General features: G+C 43.9%; 2 protein-coding genes across 10 annotated transcripts in view; one reads left to right on the forward strand and one right to left on the reverse strand.

Moving 5' to 3' along the window:
- The window catches only part of caska (calcium/calmodulin-dependent serine protein kinase a), a 194,653-nt gene that overhangs the window by 42,123 nt on the left and 136,999 nt on the right, over positions 1 to 15,531 (reverse strand). For all 7 annotated transcript variants that reach the window (XM_062534279.1, XM_062534277.1, XM_062534283.1 and 4 more), the window contains exons 6-10: positions 7,684 to 7,786; positions 6,450 to 6,628; positions 5,539 to 5,661; positions 5,185 to 5,268; positions 3,257 to 3,356 (exon numbers count right to left, since the gene is read on the reverse strand). In XM_062534279.1, coding sequence (XP_062390263.1) covers positions 3,257 to 3,356; positions 5,185 to 5,268; positions 5,539 to 5,661; positions 6,450 to 6,628; positions 7,684 to 7,786 — 589 coding nt within the window. The remainder of the gene's footprint in view (positions 1 to 3,256; positions 3,357 to 5,184; positions 5,269 to 5,538; positions 5,662 to 6,449; positions 6,629 to 7,683; positions 7,787 to 15,531) is intronic.
- gpr34b (G protein-coupled receptor 34b) lies at positions 8,571 to 13,300 on the forward strand. 3 transcript variants are annotated; one of them, XR_009938832.1, is made up of 3 exons: positions 8,571 to 8,776; positions 9,261 to 12,126; positions 13,162 to 13,300. XR_009938832.1 is itself a non-coding variant. In XM_062534286.1 (2 exons), exon 2 carries the CDS (start codon positions 9,298 to 9,300, stop codon positions 10,459 to 10,461), a length of 1,164 nt encoding a protein of 387 aa, XP_062390270.1. In that variant the 5' UTR covers positions 8,571 to 8,776; positions 9,261 to 9,297; the 3' UTR covers positions 10,462 to 13,276. The 3 variants fall into 3 exon arrangements, 1 of the variants encoding a protein (XP_062390270.1); XR_009938833.1 differs by having other exon boundaries at positions 9,261 to 12,393; positions 13,162 to 13,247; XM_062534286.1 differs by having other exon boundaries at positions 9,261 to 13,276.

The raw sequence follows: 15,531 nt of genomic DNA on the forward strand, positions 1-15,531 counted from the left end.
TATTAAGCATGGTTGTAATATTTAGCGATAAATACGTTTAAACCAAATATAAAATGTCAGATAAAAAAAAACGTAATAAAAACAATCGATACATCTTTAATTACTGGCCAACACAATGATGGTGTGCCTGACAATTCGTATAAATTAAAGTACATAGTTCAATTTGTCAGGTCATATAACCGTCAAATGTCAAATTGGTTCTGTGGACAGATTTGTTCTTAGCAGTATATGATAAGAACAATGATCGATTTTTAAAAGAGCTGTTGCCTCAATTTCAACCAGTTTTGTATTAAAAATTATGTGCAATTTACCAAACTGTTCACAAAACATATTAAAAATGTGACATTTATCATTTCAAATTTGTCCAGAACTGTTAAAACACAAGCAATTGAGCATACACATATACAGTAATACCATATATGAAATTGTATGCATTGTTACTGTGATCTATTTGGGAAAGACACATTTCAGCAAATTATGTCTATTCATTGACTCTGAATCATGAGAGAGACTTTTATTTGACAATTTGTCAGCACCTTGTATCACATCATTTTTTTCTTTACTCCTCTGCTACCTTCCAAAAGGTGCTATCTGTACATTTGTCTTTATTCTGCATTTAGCAAATAATTTGCATTACTCACACTACCGGAATATAACACATTGTGTGAAGAGTACTACACTACTGACAATCACTACTGTGCTAAACAGATGCATCACAGATGCACTAATGTTTCAAACCAGCGACCAGATGAGCAAGCTGCATCTAATTGTTAACCACAAAGCCGACAGTGTTGTCCTGGCGACTGCTTTCTGCTTTGCCTCTAGCATGAGAGTTCAGCACTCCACACCCCCAGGTTATGTTGTGTCGAACACATATCCTGTCTCTTGCTGATTCTCTCGTACCATCAGCACTTCTCCGAGTGAGTGTGAGCTGACCGTGCTTCAAGAGGTGACACAACAGTGCTGACTAATTGAAATTGTGTTAGGTCTGTCTATCTCCCTGATATACATATATATATATAGCTGAGAGGCCTCATTTTTTCTCAGTCGTGGACAGAAAAAGATATTTAGGGATATAATGTTGAGCTTTGAGAAACAAAATCTAACTTGTTCTCCAAAAGATTTCTAACATTTTATCAATCAAACAACTGATCAATTAAAGCAACATTTAAGAGCTTTTTGTACCTTAACATAATGTTTCCAAAATCATTTCAGTGGTTCATCAACTCGAAACCGGGTGAACGGCACTTATGCATTCACTTCGCAGCTCTCCATCGCCTGTAACCACGCTATGTAACATTTCGCAGCCCTCTATCACCTACAACCGCACTATGAAGGTTTACCAGACAAGTGTTTTAGCGTTGCTTTAATCAAGAAAATAATCTGACAGATTACTCGACTGTAATAGCAATCGATAGTTGCAGCCTAAATAGGCAGCACATAATAGGTACGACTACTGTGCTGAAGATACCAGACACTGCACTTGCTCATTAATTGACGTCACATGGCACAACACAGTCAAATTTAGTGTAAAGAAATTTTACAGTAATTTGCTGTGTTCATCTAACATCCAGAGGAAAAATGATGGAGGTTGACTTTAAATGAGCAATCTATGATTTTCAGAAAGTGTCATGGAGACAGTGTTTTCACTTTAAACAAGTTAATATGTCAATTTCTTTGTCTGTGCATTGACCCACTGGTGCAGGTTGGTATTAACGCACTGCAATGTGCATTGCGTCTTATACATATTCGAGCCCATGGATGCTAGAGAAATTAGACAAGGAACAAAAAAACGTCCCTTTTGACAGCGCTCGTCTTTCTAGTTAAGGTTGACCGCAAGAGAACACGACAGGGCAAGACTTCCCTGTGCCATAGCAGAAGAGGATACTGAGGCAAACACAGACCACGGACTGATGCAACACTCATACACTTACTTCTGCTCCCCGTTTATGGCTACCCATATGCAGTGAAGCTGAGGAAACATTGGCCTTACAGACCAGAGCGGAATTCTGATATAGGGTAATAAAATGGTTTGTGGCCTCCGCCCAGAGCGCATTGCACACACGTTTTCAGTACATTGTAAATAGCGGTCTTTTAAGTACTTCCATATTTTGCAATTATTTGCATGTCACTGATATACCATATAAACACCTTTCATCGACTTGGATTTCAGCAAAGATATAATTCACAAATACATGCAGTATGTATAATTATCACTTAAACATATCAAATGGGTCATGTGCCCCTACTTTTGTCATCAATATTTTCACACCCTAGTTTTGCTTCAAATGCATGCATGCTTTTATCTTCCATTAGAGATGCACTGTTATCACGACAGACACGCGATACCAAGAAACTGCACAACCTAGCTGCAAGCTTGTTTCAGGCCCTCACACTATCAGACCACAGCGGTAAACCAACAATGTCAAAGCGTCAATATAAATGCATAGCTTCCCAGGCTCATACCGTAATTTCCCAACTATTAGCCCTGGCTTATACACTGTTTTTGCAAAATGTCTTCAGCTATGAGGTACACAGGGACAGCTAATAGGGCATTGATATGTTTCTTTCTTTTTTTTTTTTTTTTTTTAAAGTATAGTTTTTGGGCTTTTGTGCCTTTAATTTTGATAGGACAGTAGAGAGAGACAGGAAGCGAATGGGTGAGAGAGTCAGGGTGGGATCCGGAAAGGACCACGGGGCGGGAATCGAACCCGGGTCGCCGGCGTGCGGTGCAGGTGCCCCAGCCAGTTGCGCCACGGCTGGGGCCAGGTTTTGTTTCTTTTAACTTGCATAAAACACTGTCCTGCGGCTTACACACAATGCGGCTAAATACACAGGAAATTAGTGCATGTATTCATACTGTATCCAAAGCAAGTTGCAGAGCAGGTCTGGGCTTTATCTTGTGAGCTCTCCAGAAACTGAACCCATGTCCATGTCGGTCTCTCTCTCTCTCTCTCTCTCTCTCTCTCGCTCTCTCTCGCTCTCTCTCGCTCTCTCTCGCTCTCTATCTCTCTCTCTCTCACTCTCTCTTTCTCACTAACTCTCTCTCACTCTCACTCTCTCTCCTCTACCAGTTTGCTTTCTGTGATATTTACTTATCAATGTAACATGGGACACCTGATTTCTGCACTCAGCCGACAGATGGCTTCCATGGTCGACATTCATTGGTAGGTGTTCATCCATAGTTGGAGGAGTGTGTGCGTGTGTGTGTGCGCGTGTGTGTGCGTGTGTGTGTGTGTGTGCGTGTATGTCTAACCTGAGGAGGTGGGGTCTTCAGAGAAATCAGGCAGCTCCTCTGGCGGGTCCCCGTAAAAGGAGTTGAACTTGTGGCTAGACACTGCTGCCAGCACTGCCCCCTGCAAAAGGAAACAGACACAAGTTTCAAAACTAGAATTACCACACTGTGCGGTGGTGTGCCCCCGTGCAGCTGTGACCTTCTGGTTGACATTCATTGGTGTGGCGAGACATACAATACATACTGTAGGTCATAGAGGTGAGAGGTGACTAACCAGTTGATCTTTTAGTCCAAGTGAACGTTCACTTGGACTACGCGTTCTTCAAATCAAATTTGAAGAACGCGCCTCAAGGCATTCTCGAGATTCTGCATTCACGAGATAGGGAGATGGATGTGGTCACAGTGACTTTGAAATTTGACCTTTGACCTCCACAAATCAAATCAGTTCATCTTAGAATCCAATTGAACATAACTGCTAAATTTGAAGCACACGCCGCAAGACACTGAGATCACGTTTACAAGGTCAGGACAGATAGACCAACAGATGGACGGGCACCCAAAAACATAATACCTCTGGCCACAGCTATCGCCGGCACTGAAGTATACCTCCACACACTAACACAGACACACACACACCCTTCCTCTACACACACACAACCTTCCTCTACACACACACACACACACACACACACACACACACACACACAGCTGCACTGTGTCCATTCACATAAGCACAATTCTTTTTTTGCCTCTTTCTTTACAAAGTAGCTCTCTGACAATACACATGCATAGCTAAGCAGACGAGAGTTTGACAAGCTTCGTAAGGTCAGTAAGGCTGAGATCGGTTTCCCTCTGTGTTGGTCAATGCTTCTAACACTCCAGTGTAGTATCCAGGAGGATGTGACACAGCAACATGTCAGTACTTTCCTCCTATGACACATCAGGGTCACTCTTTGATGATGCCGTACTTTTCTACGTGTATATGTGTATGTGTGTGTGTGTGTGTGTGTGTGTGTGTGTGTGTGTGTGTATCTGAGGTGGAGGGAGGGAAAGTGTGTGCACATCTGCATGTTTCTGTGTGGTCAGGGTCAGGGTCATATGTCTGAATGTGTGTGTGTTTGAGCGTGTTTCCACTATAGAAACTGGAACTGTTCCATTAGACAAACGGCCCCGTAACACAATGTTCTGAGAACTTCTGAGAACTTCTGAGAACTATTAGCTTGTTGAGTTCAGGTAGCCTATACTGAATGAACAAATTCAGCCGCTAAAAATAGGCTTTAACTCATTTGAAATTTGATGGTATATCCATTTATCACTTTAGCAATTACAAATTAAAACATTTAATTTGGAGCAGCTATTCAAAGGTAAGCTACGGTGTTTACTGAGTTCACTCCATTTGAAGTCATTTGGGCAAAATAGGCTTAGCTGTTGCAAAAATGTTGATGTTTAAAACAAGCAGAGATATTTTCCCCTCAAAGGTGGATAGACTGTTTTAGGTAGTAAGGTTTCTGTAATTGCACATAAGCAAAATTATAAAGGATTTAGTAAAGCTGTAATAGGGTGGGACTGGGGAGAGTATTTGCTGCAGCTGCTATGCCATTTTAGTTGATTAGTGTTGGACCGTGCAGCAAGAAAGGCTACAGTAGCTCCTCTAGGTCCAGCAAGCTATGCAAACACAATTCATGGGTTTCATCAGGTCCCTTTCCACAGGTGTATTAATCAAGCACCATGCAGTCTGCATTGATAATCAAGGTGCTTGATTTTATTCACCTGTGGAAAGGGACCTGATGAAACCCATGAATAGGTGAACTTATGTGTAGTCAGTGTGCATTTTTTTTAGAGACAATGGCTATTTTTGTGCTCTTTTGGAGTGTTTTTATCCGTTGGTGTATACTGATAAGGATGTGTGACTTGTGTGTCTTTGTGGGCAGCGCAACTGAGGCTAACACCTTTAGCTTCCTCCTGGCATTGAACTTCCTCAGCTGTTCAACTGTCTCAGGAAGGTGAATCTTGTAGGCATAACGGTCCCTCTCCTGTGAAATACAAACATAAAAAATGGTTACGGCTCATGGAATTATTTTAATTTGTATAAAAATATTAGACATTCAAAACATTTTATCCTTTTTCTCAACCGTTTTCTAATTGTATTACATTTCTATTCTTTATTTCCTCCTACTATTCCCTTTCTTTCTTTCTTTCTTTCTTTCTGTCTATTATTCATCCACTCACTCATTCTGTTTTCTGAAGTCACTACACTATATCTGCCTGCTGGCTCTGTCCAGCTTCACGCTGGATGTGCGTACCTTCAGCCAGGGGTGGTTGAGGGCCTCGTAGACGGTGATCCTCTCGGCGGGGTCCAGCATCAGCATGCGGCGGACCAGGTCTTTGGCGCTCTCGGAGATATGGCTCCACTGGCGCGGGTTCATCTGAGCGCGCACACACACACAGGCGCACACAAAAATGCACGCAAACACCACACACACACACACAGGTGCGGAGGGAGACAAAAAAGCACGGCGAGCTTTGAGAGAAGTAAGCGTCAGAGGACACGGGGATCAGATCAGGAGATGAGCTCTGTGTGTGTGTGTGTGTGTGTGTGTGTGTGTGTGTGTGTGTGTGTGTGTGTGTTCTTCCCATCTCTAAATAATTTATATATGTATATGTATATATATACATGTGTTATTAGGAAGTCTGGCAGAACATCCTACCGCTAACCAACACTCAAATTGTGGCACGTTGAGAAACAAACTTGCTATCTGATGAGCCACATAACAGGCCATCTGATAAAAAGGAAAACAGTCGCACAAAACAGCAAGTGTGCCATCACAAAGAACACCAAGGCTGGAACCACCAAAGGGGAATCCCAAGACCTGTGATTGTGTGATAATAAGTAAATAACATACTCCTTTTGTGAAAGCAGAACTGGTACTTAGTGGTACTGGAACTAGTTGGTGCGTGGTGGGGGCTTTTCAAACAATTAAATATATATTTATTATTCTTATTAAGGTAATGAATACTGTGCTATACTAGGGGCCAGGTTGAAAAAGGCTGTGTCCTTAGGAGTAACACCACTAGTATACAGTAACTACTACATTCAAACCCTGCCAACAATTCCCTCTCTTTTCTACAGTGAGTGTCAGTGTGAAATCAGTGGGGGTTTTTTTTTCAGGGCTGCTCATCCCTTTAAATGTTTGGGAAACTGTTAATAAACTACTACCTTGTATTTCCCTTTAATGATGCCTTCGAAGAGCCTCTCCTTGGTGCCGTAGAAGGGCAGGCATCCGCTGAGCAGGATGAAGAGGATCACCCCGCAGCCCCACACGTCTACCGGCTTACCGTAGGGCTCGCGCTTCACCACCTCCGGGGCCATGAAGTGTGGGGTGCCCACTCGCCCTGCCAAGGGGACGCACGTGGTCAGTGGACAGAGTCGAAAAGGAATATAATGTCGGCAACACTGATATTTGCTCCTGTTTAATGTTAAAAACAAGCGACGTTAATTTCGACCCTACTGGGTCTGCATCAGGCAAAAAAGTGGTGGGATGTGCACACAGCTACTCTTCTTGAACAGTGGACAGAGTCCCCTCGCCAAGGAGGGAGAGGGTGGCGAGAGACACACACGCTTACGTAGAACTCTCACATATGCAAAAAAAAACATGCAAAAAGCTAAATAGATACTGTAGTAGGTAGATACTCTATTCATCCCCCTCAGGGAGATTCAATTGGCCAGTAGCTCAATCCTGTAAAATGACGCTGATGTCTAGAAGTGTAGACACAACAGTGCTATTCACACAAGTGTATTGCAAGGACATTGCTTTTTTTGGCACGATTAAAAAAAAAAAAAACAGAATCACAAACATACATATACATGAAGTATATATAGTTGCACAATGTTGCTCAGTGCCCATAGGTGGTGTGAAAGCAGTATGTAGAACTTTTTGTGCAGTTTTCCATTTTTTTTTGCATAAGCTTATCAGTAGACACAAAAAGAAAAAAGTAAAAAGTATTGCATTTCATTTCCTTGTTACGGCACATTGAAACAGGAAGTAACAAGAAACCTATAGTGTGCAAGAAAAGAGGCTCCTAATAGCTCCGACTGACCAAACTTGTGATGAAAAGGGGAAACTTCACTCAGCTGCTGGATGAGGTGAAGGCCAACTAATACTGCTTACATAAAATTCACCAACCACAAAATGATCAACAAAAGCGTGCAAGGACATATTCATGGTCTGTTAACGAGGGGGAAACATGAATTGGAAATAATATAATATAATAAATAAATACTAATAAAAATAAATATTTTATTTACTTTTATACTGGTATCAGTATGTATACTTCCCACTGATTAAATTCATTAATGGTGCTTCCAGGACCTTATCAAGCAGATACAGTTGAGAAGAAATGGGGTTTTTTTGTTTCTTTTTGATATTGAAAACATCTGAACTTCATACCTCCTGCTACCAGTCCGGATTCTCCGAGCTGTATGGCCACCCCGAAACCTCCAAGTTTAACAGGCGCAGAATTTTCCTTTGATGCCAGTAACACACAGTGGGGCTATGGGGGGAAGAGAGAGAGAGAGAGAAAGAAAGAGAGCAAGAGATAGAAAGAAAGAGAGAGAGAAAAAGTTAGTCATCGAGGAAATTAATATTTCCTAAAGAAGGAAACATATTAGCAAGAGGAAGGATATGCAAAAGGTTTTTCACTGAAAAGGCGCAAGTGAAGATTTCTGGTTCAACTTCACCATTATTCACATTTCCTCTTTATAGCGCGACAAGAGCCACAAATGAACCGCAAGAGATGCATAAATACACGCAAGAGATGCACACTTTGTTGCCTTGAATGCATGGTGTCCATAAACAACACGGTCAACTCCCTCGGTTATCAATCTCATCTGTTCACTGAGTGCACCACACTTATCAGCAGCAATGAGTTTCCACACTACCACACTAATATAAGCCTCCACATACACAAGCTATTCTTTTTCCACTATACCTTCCACCCCCCCATCCCCGTGGTCAACACAAACCCACATAGTTGACATGCATTTCGGGCCAATCCATGTTTATCCCTAAGCTCTTGGACCCTGTGATCTGGGCAGCACAACTAGCCTACTAATCAGAGGAAAAGAGAGAAACAGAGAGTGCGCGTCTGTGTAGGTGGGTGCATGCATGCAACAGAGCTGGTTTTTCAGTGGTTGCCTTTTTCCTTCCATATTTAAAGCATGCACAGTGTGTATGTGTGTGTGTGTGTGTGTGTGTGTGTGTGTGTGTGTGTCTGGGGGCTGAGCTCAGCTACAGCTGTAGAGGACCAAGTTTCACTTCACCAGACGTTATCTGTCGTATCGCACTGACGGATGGGTGAGAAAATTACGCCACCAAAAAAAAGAAGTCTGCATTAAGTCCGTGTTTTCTTTTTTACAAAAATACACTTTAACGATTCGTTTCGAAGGCAGTGGAAGTCTGGCGGGTCTATCAGTGGAGGGATTTCCTTCTTACTTTTTTCATCAGACAGACACACATCTGCTCCATGGAAAGAATTCATAGGGTGAGTAAAGTTGCCTTTACTTCTCAACTGTCTGCGGGATATGCATAAGAGCCAGCATGGATACGACTGCAAGATATAAATCTAAAGCATATAGGATTTTAAAGTAGGCTATATGTTGTGCTTTACTACAAGACAAAAAAAGTGATTGGTCTCAGCCTTTCAAGAGAGCATTTCTGGTGAAGGGGCTTGCCATAGTGATCTGAAAAGAAGTAAAAGATAAAGCTAAAAGTTACAACCAGAGAGACGAAAATTTAGAGCGATGGAGATTGCATCACCTATAGCAAGTACTATATGTGTGTGTGTGTGTGTGTGTGTGTGTGTGTGTGTGTGTGTGTGTGTGCGTGCGTGCAAGTGACTGACTGCAAAAGAGGGAGACAGTCAAAAGAGACAGAAGTTAAAAGGCTTGTGGTCGAGTTAGTGTCTCTCGACCGATGAGACACACAACCCCTCAATTAACAACTCCCTTTTCTCTGGATTTTTCCAGGACTGAAAACACATCAGCGCATATCTCTTTTCACACCATGGATACCGCAAACTCTACAGCCTACCCCGCTCCCTTCACGAGCAACAACAGCTCCTACTACGCATTGACCAGCGCCGGCGTGATGTACCGCAGCCAGACCGTGACCGCGACCGCTCCCGGTGCCGCGCCGTGCGTCGTGGACGGCGGCGCCATGCGGATCCCGCTGGCCGTCTTCTACTCCCTCTTCTTCCTGTTCGGCCTGGTGGGGAACCTGCTGGCGCTGTGGGTGTTCCTGCGCGTGCACACCAAGCAGAACTCGGTGCGCGTCTTCCTCATCAACGTGGCGCTGGCCGACCTGCTGCTGGTCATCTGCCTGCCCTTCCGCGTCGCCTACCACGCCAACGGCAACCGCTGGGTGCTGGGCTCGCTGATGTGCCGCGTGATCGGCCACGCCTTCTACATGAACATGTACATCAGCATCACGCTGCTGGGCCTGATCAGCGTCGACCGCTACCTGAAGATCCACCGCTCCGCCGGCCGCAAGCGCTTCATGCGGGGCCGCTGGAGCTACGCGGCCTGCGTCGTCCTCTGGTCCGTCTCGCTCGTCTGCGCCGTCATCCTGATCGGCATCACCACGCACAAGGACGAGGGCAAGTGCTTCCACTACCGCAAGATGTCCTCCAAGGGCGTGGCGTGCTTCAAGTACTTCCTGGTGGTGCTCTTCTGGCTGGTGTACGCCTCGCTGGTCGTCTCGTACCTCAAGATCGGCAAGATGCTGCAGCGGGCGTCCCGGGACAAGCCGGACCTGCCCAACGCGCAGAAGTACGGCCGGACGGCGCGCAAGTCCTTCTTCGTCCTCTTCCTGTTCACCGTCTGCTTCGTGCCGTACCACGTCGTGCGCATCTTCTACATCGCCTCGCAGCTGAGCGACACGCCCTGCGCCTGGCAGGACGCGGCCGACAAGGCCAACGAGGCGGCGCTCCTGCTCTCCGCCTTCAACAGCTGCCTGGACCCCGTCATGTACTTCCTGCTCTGCAGCTCCATCCGCCGCACCACGCTGGAGATCTTCCGGAAGCTCATCCGCGAGCCCAACGTGGTGGTCAGCAGCGTGTCCAGCAGCGAGCTCGGCAGGAGCCAGCGACCGTCGCTGGCCAACATCAACAGCATCAACAACGCCCAGAGCGAGAGGATGCTTGTTCACACGCCGGTCAAGGGGAAATGAGGACCGCTGGACGCGGTTAGGGGGGAGACGATGGATAGCGTTATGCAGACGCAGCTCTGAGAGACACGGTGGAGATCAGCCAGAGAGACATGCAGTGATTTCAGTATCGCTCGCTTGTCTTGCCAGGAACTGAGAGATACGTGGACCCAAGTGTTGAGAGCACTGGCATCACTCCTTAATCACGCGCCCGTCTGGCTTAACATTTTTGGAACACTCTGGCAAAACTATAATCTATGTTTTCAGTATATGTGGATGTACATTATGTGTGGGGACATGTAAAGTCCTCTGTTGTCAAAGCTGTTCACATTAGGCAAGAAACAGACAGGAACAATACAACGCATTGCGATGCAAGAGGGACAATGCAACGCCTCGAAGAGCAAGAGACGCAGATTGGCTATTTGTTCACCTATTTCAATCACGCAACACTAAACAAAACAATGGTGAACGTTTAGCCTAAGCCTCATTCTGGTCATTTCTGTATTTACACAGCATGCACAGTACATAAGTCACAATGACCCAATTCTTCACAAATGACTCATGTATATATACTGTACGAGGGGCTTTTAGAAAATGTTTGGAAAGATATTGAGCAAGTTGACAAGAATTCTTTAAAAGGGCAAATTGCATTCAAATGTTGGTTGGTTGGTTGGTTTTGCTGCTATATGCATTATATAATGATACTTTTATCCATATAATGCATTCTATAATTATATAAAAAAAATGTGACATCAAATATCTCATACTAACAAAACAACAATAATAACAACAACTACAAAATGGAGGTAATTTAATGTCATTCCTAGTTGATGCCTACTTTTAGCCAGACCATAGTGGACACTGTGGCATCATAACATAATCATGGCTCCTCCTGACATGGAGTTACAGCACGCCAGCAGTCAAACCAACACAACCACAATATGTGACAATGGTGAGACCATGAGCCTAATAAGAGGTAGGCTTTTTAATCCCTGAAAGATTTAGCCAGTGTGACTCAGATGTACTGGGAGTCTTAATGCTGGCTAGAACAATGACTCATATTTCTGACAGCCCTCTGAGACTGTGCAGAGGTGCCTCTCCTGCACACGGTAAATACAGAGCTCCCTCTCCTGGTGGAACATGATATTGCATTAAAACAAAAACAAAAACAAAACAAAAAAAATTGCTGGTCTGGAGATGACTCAAGATTTGAAATTCTTTCTAGATTAAATGTCAAATGAATGGAAACAACCATCAGATCTCTCTATAACTAAATCATAATGATAATAATAAAACACTGTAACAGGAATGCAGTCAAGGTTAGTGCACCGGTATTCATGATTACTTACAATACTGAATTAAAATAAAGTAAAATAAAATAAGATCTAAATGAACCCTTCACATATATGTGGATCTCACATCTGAAACTATACTTTTATCAGTCCGTTAGCATTTCCACTGTTAACCCTCAGTGTTCAGCAGTCAGATACAGATACCGATAAGCCATCATGAGGAAGTTCTCGGGTAACTGCAAGTGATCTGAATTGCCTGCTGTGGTTTTAGCTTGTGAATGCACACTTTTGAACTTGCAAAACTGTTTGACGGTTTTTAAGTGTCACAGCAAGCCTGCACCTTGCTCATTTCAATGTCGCAGACAAACGAAAATGCCTCTGCTACCATGGACCAAAGGTATGTGATGTAAACTGCATGTAAATGACTTGCTGTGCTACGCCTGCTTCTATTTTTCATAGTTAGCATCAGATGTAGTGCATAAACGCAGATACATTGTGGTACAGTTCCGCAAAGATTCAGATCAAGAGCGATGCTAAGGTTATTGACCGTCTACGTCTGTCATTTTTATTTTGAATTTGAATTTGAATTTGAATTTGAAAGAAAAACATTAATTAAGGAAACTAGGCATCCAGACACTGGCAAACATGATCGTCACTGTTGCAGGTCAGAAAAAGTCTTCATGTTGGTAAAGAAAAAAAACTATTTGCAGCATCTGGTCCTTCATGTTACCTCTTGTGGTTCTAAAACACCATATTCTCACTTTCACTCTCTTCACCTAGATTAAGATTGCTATTTTAGCAACTCAAACAGCCTTCCGTAATAGTTGAGATCATACTACTACTCATATTGAACTTCCGATTAATAATGATAATAATGTATTTAATTTGGGGTGCATATAGCTCGGAGAAGAAGTCTAGTAACATCAATGTTGATGTTTCACAACTCTATTTAGCACTTGTGAGTTTCTGGTGACTCATACACGACCACAGTAAACTATAAAACTCACTTCCTTAACAAGACTGTGTACCGCTATGCATATAATAACTGCAATATGGATATGATAACTGCAATAAGCTAGAAATATTCGTCCTTATGACACATGTATCAGATGAAGGCTTTCTTTTCCAGCCACTGTTTGTAGTCCTTTCTTTCAAGTTGTCCCTACATTACTTTAGTCTCTGCGATCAAATTAAAAAAAATAATAATAACAACTGTGATAGAATATGCATTCATCAATTGATTTCTGACAAAAGCAAACATACTTTTTTTGTTGAGACAAATAAAAAAGAATAATACAAAGACAGCTAACTGTTACTTGTACTGTGAGTTAACCGATCCCAATTGCTCAGTTCCTGTTTTTAAGATCTATAGATACATTCAGTGCGGTTTCATAAGCGAGAGGAAATGCTGATGTCTCATTTCTCATTTCAGTAGAGGGAACTGCACTGTGGCCCCTGAGGTCTCCCACTCGGTGGTGTTCCCCTGGATCTACCTCTTCCTGGCTCTCCTGGGCCTCTTCACCAACGGCCTGGTCTTGTTTGACCTCAGGAGGACCCAGAGGAAGCCCGCGGTCATCTTTGCCCTGAACATAGTGCTGTCTGACGTCATCCAGTGCCTCAGTCTCTTTTTCAGGATGGCTTTCTACCTCAACGCCAATGGCTGGACAGCTCAGCAGCCAATGTGCGGGGTAACCATTTTTGTCTCGGTGACGGTCTTCTACATCAACGTGTACTGCAACATGTGCTTCCTGCTCTGGATTAGCCTGAACCGCTTCACAACGGTGGTGCGGCCTGATCACACGGTTCTGCGGAAGTTCAGGGATGTCCGTTCGTGTCGTCGGATCTGCCAGGTCACTTGGTTGATTGCCGTGGTGCTCATCGGCAGCCACATGGTCTACAAGGAAATCAGAGGCAAAGACGTGGCAGGCAGCTGTTTTGATCATATGAATAACCGCAGAAAAACAAGTTCCCGTGGCATGCATGCCATTGGCCTGGTGGTCTTCTACCCCACCCTTGCGGTCATGCTGTCCAGCTACACGCTGCTGTTGTATCACCTCCAGCGGATACACAAGTCCAGCCAGGTCAGCCAAACACAAGGATCCGGAGGAGGCCTGAGGGTCAAACGGAAAGTTATAGCATCCGTGCTGGCATTCCTCGCCTGCTTCCTGCCCTACCACATCCAGAGGAGCATCATGGTTCTGCAGTGGGACCCGGGGCATTGTGGCAGGACGCAGGATCAGTTCCGGGTCAAGACCAGCACCATCCTGGTGGCAGCGTTCAACTGCTGTCTCAATCCCGTACTGCACCTGGTCTTCCGTTTGACGTGCTGTCGTGGGAAGAAGCGGAGATCGGCGGGAGCAGAAGGCCATGACGTACAATTCGTTGGGGGTTCAGACACTCCTACATGATGCAGAAACAATGTAGAGTTTTTTTCCCCCCGTGATGCTATGCAATCCAAATATGGACACTTCCTCTGTATCACTAACCAATCCCGAAAAGGTGGTTCTAGGCCAAGAATGGAATCTCATTGGCTGTGTTTCAAGGCGATTTTCTCAAAAAATGAGTTCCGTCTCCCACTTTGAGAATGAAATCTCCACTTCAGAAGCAGTAGTGTCTTTAGTCACTACAGTTAGCTCACCCCCATCACTGACAAGAAGGCTGGGGGTTGGGGGGGGTGTTTAAGATATGTGCATTCATGACGGGAAGCACAGGAGGGAGGGGGAGAGGTGGAGGGAGGGGTGAGCTATCCCTCGGTTTTGTTTGATAATACTTCAAACGTTAACAGAAGTGACGTCACCCAGCCTTGCAAAGGGAACCTTTGAAACACTTTCTTTTAAAAAAATAGTACTTGTGTAATTTGCATTATATTGGGTTGAAGAAAATGCCTTTGTATTTTTGTATCAACATTCTTCATAGGTGTATATTTTTGTAGTTTAACATTTTTTTTGGTGATGTGATGACATCATAAATGTCTAACACAGTGAATGTGCTGACTTAGTGACCTCCCCAGATTTGTTGTGATCAGAATATTGAGATTCAGGAAGATGGTCCAGTGCAAGATGAGTGCAGGTTACACACACACACACACACACACACACGCACACGCACACGCACACGCACACGCACACGCACACGCACACGCACACACACACTCTCACACCAACCTCGTTTCTTGAGAACTTTACCACAACACCATCAGTGTTCTCTTGGAGCTGCCTTGCAACACATTGCTCAAAGAGTTGCTTCATATCACCTAGAGCGACACAATAAAAAACACCTCTTGGCGTCAATGCACTGCAACACCATTTATCGTGGTACCCAGCTAGATAAAAAAACAACTAAAAGGGCCACAATCCTACCTGATCAACAGTGTACACGGTGCAATATCAAGCATTCTGGGCATGCATGGACAACGGCAGACACTTCATTCTCCGTATTATATGTCAGTGCACTATGAGTTTAAAGTCGTTATTTTAAAACAATAGAACTGCACTGTGTTGCTCTAAGCCCACATTCTGTGTCTCTCAACATGTTATGTGTTTTTTTTTTTTTTTTTTTTACCATTTTACAAGTTTGGCTGTGACTTTTTGAGTACATCGTTCAGTATTTAGGCTATGAGATGTAACAGGCAGGTTAGCATACGGTGGTTGATCTGTTGACTGTTTGCAGATTCATGGCAAGTCTCGTAAGCAGAGAAAAGCTGTTGTTTTCAAACACTAACCACAATCAACAGAGTCCGTGTACTGATGAAGGAATAGATTCAATATACAGATATGGAAGGTTTGGAAGTGATTTCATGCTC

Source organism: Sardina pilchardus, chromosome 4 (assembly GCF_963854185.1).
Source record: "Sardina pilchardus chromosome 4, fSarPil1.1, whole genome shotgun sequence".
Classification (NCBI taxonomy): domain Eukaryota; kingdom Metazoa; phylum Chordata; class Actinopteri; order Clupeiformes; family Clupeidae; genus Sardina; species Sardina pilchardus.

Excerpts from the sequence above, each read along its gene's own strand:
- gpr34b (XM_062534286.1), top strand. The coding sequence starts at position 9,298 with ATGGATACCGCAAACTCTACAGCCTACCCCGCTCCCTTCACGAGCAAC.